At 38.3% G+C, this 6,498-nt stretch overlaps 1 protein-coding gene across 1 annotated transcript; it reads right to left on the bottom strand.

The window, feature by feature from the left end:
- Nucleotides 1-3,807: 3,807 nt before the first annotated feature.
- zgc:113227 (uncharacterized protein LOC541506 homolog) lies at nt 3,808-5,741 on the bottom strand. Its single transcript, XM_059025936.1, has 2 exons — nt 5,536-5,741; nt 3,808-5,004 (listed from the first exon to the last, which is right to left on the bottom strand). The coding sequence occupies exons 1-2, from the start codon at nt 5,638-5,640 to the stop codon at nt 3,901-3,903; spliced, it is 1,209 nt and encodes a 402-aa protein (XP_058881919.1). The 5' UTR covers nt 5,641-5,741; the 3' UTR covers nt 3,808-3,900.
- Between the last annotated feature and the right edge of the window lie 757 nt (nt 5,742-6,498).

The following is a 6,498-nucleotide window of genomic DNA, read 5'->3' as shown; positions in this document are numbered from 1 at the left end:
ATGTTTTATTTGTTTGTGTTATTTAAATAAACGCCGCACGGCGTGTCTTTTGCCCTGCAGTACTTGCCTTTGTTGTCTTTCTGCATTCTGGCCTGATGTCACCTCGTCAGTCATCCTGTCACATTAAGGCTTAGTTGTTTCTTAAATTTTACACATACCTTCAGGTAGGTGTAAGCTATTCGTAGAATCACATTACGCAAACTTCTGTTTGAAGATGATTGTGTTCGACGTTTTCAGCGTCAGCGTGTTTTGCGAGACCGCATACATCCTCTTAACAATTACTATGATATTGACCTTTATGCCCATTGTAAATTTAGATGTGAGCATATTTTGAAGATCACTGATGAACTCAAAAGTAACATAAAGCATTCACTTCCTCCATCTCTCCAGGTTTGCCTCGCTTTAAGGTATTTCGCTACCGGATCTTTACAAAACCTGGTAGGCGACTCGATACAGGTGCATAAATCAACAGTCTGCAGAACAGTCCGTTTTGTTGCACTCTCGCTGTGTAAACTGTTGCAGAAGTATGTATACTTCCCCACTGATCCCAAAAGATTGGACGAAACTCATCAGAAGTTTTTTCAGATCACTGGTTTTCCTGATGTTGTTGGTGGCATAGATGGGACACATTTAAAAATAAAAACACCTTCCATGCATGAAGCAGAATACATAAATAGAAAGGGTTTCCACTCTTTGAATACACAAATTGTTTGCAATGCAGATTTCTTAATCATGAATTGTGTTATAAAGTGGCCCGGATCCCGGATGAATTTGATGTATGTCGATTTAAAGGGAAATTACTCGGAGATTCAGGTTATCTATTAAGAAAGTGGTTAATGGACCCTTTTCTCAACAAATACCACATAAACAATTTCTGTAAGTAACAATACAGACTCAGACCGGTATTACTATAAGCTTCATCTAATAGGTGTAATGCGGATGCAATTTAATTTACTGAAATACACAACTCGTTATATTAAACACTTCTGTATACTTAATCTATTTTAAACAGTTTCCATTGAAAACTGAATACATTTGGAAAATATATACAGTATACATAAATATTTTATTCAACATTAATAATAATAATAAGAAGATGATGATACAACACTGAGTGGAGAGGTAAGCTCTTCATTACAGTGTTATCTGTGTGAATGGCAAAAGTCTGCAGTGCCGGTATCCCGACTCAAAATGCACTTATTTAATTTTAATAAATGTATCTTTAATATTATTGGTACCTGTAATCGGTCGCCTAAAGTACTAATAATAACAGTTTAAAGCCAGGCACTATGACTAGTCGGTTGTACGTTCAAATTTATTACGTTGAGTTGTTTTGATCAGCAGTATCCGCGCTCCAACATCCTCAGTGCTGATTGGTTACTGTAAAGGGAACACGTAATCGACTTGGAGTCTCTGCTCTTAGTAACAAACTAGCGAAATTCTGCCTTAAGTATGTGTGATGCAACCGAAAATAGGACAACGCTTAGTTATCAACTAACTAGTAACTACTAAGCACTTAGTGAAGGCTTTACGTGTTAACTTACGGACAAACTTACACATAGCTGGTGCAACCCAGCCCAACACGCTAGAACAATGCCATACCACCCCCAATCCAATCCTACTGAGCACTTTAATCGTACCCTTCTTTCCATGCTGAGAACACTGGATGAAGAAACCCAACTGGAAAGAATCTCAACAAAGTTGTACATGCATATAACTGCACTGTAATGCCCCGTTCACACTAGCACACCCGTACCGTGAGGGCTCCACGCCCTCACGGTACGGGTGTGTTTACACTAGCAAATAACCAAGCCGAGCCGGAACCAAGCCGTGAAACTCCAGCCCTGCAAATCTGGCTCGGGGCCGAAGCAGGCTGTGGGCGGGGATTATGAAATGTGTCATTCCGTTTGTTTTCATCATCGACCAGCGTTCGAAGAAGTAGCGAAGAAAAACCGTTACAAGATGGACTCCAATGATTTTGAAAGACGGAAAATGCAAGCCTGGGATGCCGATGAAGTACAGGCACTGGTAACTCTCTGGTGTGATAGAAGTGTCCAGGGAGAACTTGCGTCTGGCATGCGTAACGAAAAAATTTATGCCAAACTTGCGGTAGACCTGAAGGAATTGGGATATAACCGGAGTCTTAAGCAGTGTCGGGAGAAAATTAAGAAACTAAAACAAGAGTATAAAAAAATAAAAGAGCATAACAACAAAAGTGGAGCCGATCGTAAAAAAGGCAAATATTACGACATTATGGACTCTGTATTAGGACATCGACCTGCAACACTTGGCGCTGGCGTTGTCAATTCTGCCATGGAGATAATGGAAGCAATGGTGGATCCACAAGCTGAAAAAGGTACTTTATATATTTAATAGTATTCAGAACACATTTCCCAAAAAAGTTATATAAAAAAAATGTTATTAGAGTATAAAAATCACTACTGTTTACATGTTATGTTATTGTAATAGTTGTAATAGTGCTATTTTGTTGTAGATGCAATTTACATAACAGTAAAGTTTAGGAGATACAAAACCTTAGCAATTGCAAGTAATACAATCAGAAAGCAGAGTTGCTTGTATTTTGATATACTAGTTCAACTTTTATGCTTTTTTTTTATAGAAGATGTAGTGCAAGAAGATGAACTCGACAGCAGTTCCAACTGGACTGAAACGCCCTCCTCCGCTGGGACACTACACAGGACAACAATTGTTTTAAAAACATCCTTTCTACATTTTGTTGTGTTGCCTTGATTTCTTTCTAAGATAAAGTACTCGCCACTAAAAACAAATCACTTAAAAGTAAAATCAATACCTCTATTTCATTTTTTATTTCAAGTGGAGTAACTATCTGGATGTAGCGGTCTTTTTTTCTCTTTGAACAATGTTACTTTGTACTACTATTTCTAGTACCATGGTATAGTGTAGCTATATACTATTGTATTATTATGTTTGTACTGCATTATAGTACTATAATAGGTCATTGTACATTGATGGTATAGATAGAATATATAGGCTTACATATATTATACAATACCATTGTACTTTCACACTGATGCCATCATACCCTGTTCCAAAATCCAGTGGTACAAGTACCACGGTACATTTTTATAGGGGGTTATTTCATGTTTAATTTTAAGCAACTTTAGAAAATAAACTATTTCACAGTCTGTGGCAGGTAAACCAACAGTACTAATTTGTTTAGTTTGTGTTTTCATTTCTTTCAGGGAAAAAACGTAAAAGGGTTGATGCACCGGCTCCAGTACTTGAACTGGTTAAGGTCATGAGAGAGTCTGATACAAAGTACATGGACTTCATGCAAGTGCAAATGCAGGCTGAACGTGACTTTCGTGAGAGGCAAATGGCGTTGGACCGGGAGCAAAGGGAACGGGAAAGGGAAGCATCCACGACACTGAACACACAGCTAATATCTGTGCTGGGAAGAACTGGAGAGGCCTTGCTAACAAGAAATGCCAAAGATATTCCTGTAGATTAATAATGAACAGTTAATTGTATGAACTTAAACTGTATACATTAATAATGTATAAACACAAAACATATGCAGAATTTTACTTTATATAACATTTACAGAATAGTAACATTTATGTTTATGTTAATATTCTGTAAATGTTATATAAAGTTAAATTCTGCATATGTTTTGTGTTAATACATTATTAATGTATAGTTTAAGTATCCAGTAGAAATGGTTTATATAAATTATATTTTATGTAAACACAACAAATAAAGATATTTCTGTTAAACCAATTTGTGAATGTTTATTCTTTCTTGCAACATTAAACAGTTCAGAAAAGGTAACAAAATACAGATCAGTATTTCACATGTCATCCCTAAAATACATGTACAGGTTGTGTTAATTCCAGGATGGCAGCCCAATCTTTCTTTTTAATCAGTATTGCACATGTCAGCACTAAAATACTCAACAAGAGCTTCACGTACAGCAGCCCCTTCATTCACCCCTCTCTCTGGTAACACATGTACAGGTTGTTCTAATTCCAGTGTGGCTGCCCAATCATCACTGTAGTATTCCCCATGTTTTTCACAAATGTTGTGAAGCACGCTACATGTCAAAACCATTCTCTTTACTAAGTTAACGTCACAGTCGTTTCTTTTCAGTAGACACCGCCATCTGCCCTTCAACCTCCCAAATGCGTTCTCAACAACAGATCTTGCTCTGCTCACCCTGTAATTATACTGCCTCTGCTGCCCACTTAGCCTGCCAGTGTCTGAGAAAGGTTTCATCAGCCACCTCTGGAGAGGGTATGCTGGATCGCCAAGAATGTAGTAGCCCACATCACATCCAGATATGTTCCTTGTGATGCTGGGGAACAGGCGGTTGCTGGATACTAATGTCCAAAGAGTAGAATTTTTTAGTACTCTTGCATCATGAACACTGCCTGGGAAACCTACATTCAAGTCCCCAAAGTGTCCCTTGCCATCTACCACTGCTTGTAAAATGATGGAATGCCACCCTTTCCTGTTAAAATAGTTGCAATGGTAGTGTTGTGGAGCAATAATAGGGATATGTGAACCGTCAATTGCACCAACACATTGAGGCACTCCCCATCTTCGTCCAAAGTAGTCAGACATTTCTGCAAATTGCTCTGCACTGGGAACTGCCATGTGTTCTTGTAGGACTATTTTGGTTACTGCCATGCAAAACTCTTGCACACAGCTGCATACAGTTGCTTTGCTGACCCCAAATAGGTGCTCTACAATTCTGTAGTCTGAATTAGTTGCAAGCTTCCACAAAGCAATAGCTACTCTTTTATGCACAGGGACGCACAAGCGGAATTTTGTATGTGATCTTTGGAGTGTGGGTGTCAGTCTTTGGAATAAGTATTCAAAAGTTTCTTGTGACATTCTGAAGGTGTTAAGCCACTGGGCGTCTGTGAAGTTCCCAACAATTCTTTCCCACCAATCTGTTGATCGAATGTGTGTCCATACTGAGCAACGCCTTCTGCACTGGATCCGATACTGCAGGATTCTCTAGGAAAAATAATAATAAATTGGTTAATAATTATATTAAATTCTGAAAACACAAAAAAATTGAGTAATATTTGCACTACTAATAAGTAATTCATTTTAAGCATAATCCCTACCTACACAAATATTCCAATATACACATAGAAATCTCACAATATAAATACAAAATATAATGTTATTAACCCCTGTGTATTATGTTTACCTATGAGTGTAGCACAACTATTAATGTTTATGTCATAAATTGTTCCTTCTGTAACTTTTTTTTTTGCTTCTTTTTACATTTATAAACAGTGGTATGTATTTCTTGTTGTTATGCTAATCTTTTAAAAGGTTTGACGTGAGTGCTTGTAACTGGTTTGACACGAGTGCTTGTAAAAGTAAAAAATAAAAAAAATAGCTTAAACGTTTTTTTAGTCAAACGCGGACATCAGGTAATAACAAAGAAACTACCCTAGTTTCCAACAAAGCTGATAATACAACCGACTGTGTTTTCAAGTTTATTTTTTTTAATAAAAAAAATAAAATAAACCGTACCTTTTTTGCCTTAAGTCTGATGGCCATATTCATCTTCAAAAGACTCAGACTGCGACTCTCTTCCAGAAACATTTTTTTCTTTTTATATTCAATCCTTCGATGCATTTCAACCGTGTTATTCAGCAGGTAAAACACAAAGATTCAACAAAAAAAACAACGAAAACATCTTGATCCGCCACAGCAACCGCCATTCTCACTGTCGTTCGTCGTCTTTCACAACTTGCTACTCAGCACGTTCATTATTAGTGACGTCATTCGCTCGGTTCGCCTCTCTCTAGTGTAAATGCGAGCCGAATGAGCGGAGCCACACCAGGCTGGCTCGACTCGGCACCGGCTCGGCTTGGGTGTGCAGGTGTAAACGTAGCATAAGTGACGCAACAGGATTCTCACCCTTCTACCTCCTCTATGGAAGACAACCAAAATTGCCAATAGACATGGTATTTGGACTGAACTTAGAACCTGAAAACAGCACACCACAAGGATATGCAGAACATTGGCAAGCCCAAATGAAAGATGTTTACCAGTTAACCCTAGAAAATATCCTCAAGTCCACATCTTGAGGAAAAGAACACTATGACCAGAAAGTGAGAGGCAATGCACTCCATGAAGGTGATAGAGTACTAGTCAGAAACCTTTCAGAGTGTGGGAGACAGGGGAAACTGAAAGCTTTTTGGGAAAACCAAGTCCACATTGTCGTTAGGAGAAAAGGATACAGTAAAACCTGAAAGTGGAACGGGCAGAAGCAGTTATGGTTAAAAAGTCAGCAATCTCCTAACTGCAAACTAAAAGCAAGCGCGTGTTAAGGAGAGACTGCATAAAGTTTCACAGGATGAGTCAGACAGCTCCAAGGATGAATTGGACTTTGTTCATCCACCAACCAAAGGGATCCTGCAGAAAACAACATGGACTAGTTATGAGATGAAGTTGCACCTCCTGAACTCCCACAAAGTGATCTGTTATTGC

This window comes from Acipenser ruthenus, chromosome 6 (genome assembly GCF_902713425.1).
Source record: "Acipenser ruthenus chromosome 6, fAciRut3.2 maternal haplotype, whole genome shotgun sequence".
Classification (NCBI taxonomy): Eukaryota; Metazoa; Chordata; class Actinopteri; order Acipenseriformes; family Acipenseridae; genus Acipenser; species Acipenser ruthenus.
The sequence above is the reverse complement of the archived record's forward strand: the minus strand, read 5'-3'. Positions and strand labels throughout refer to the sequence as shown.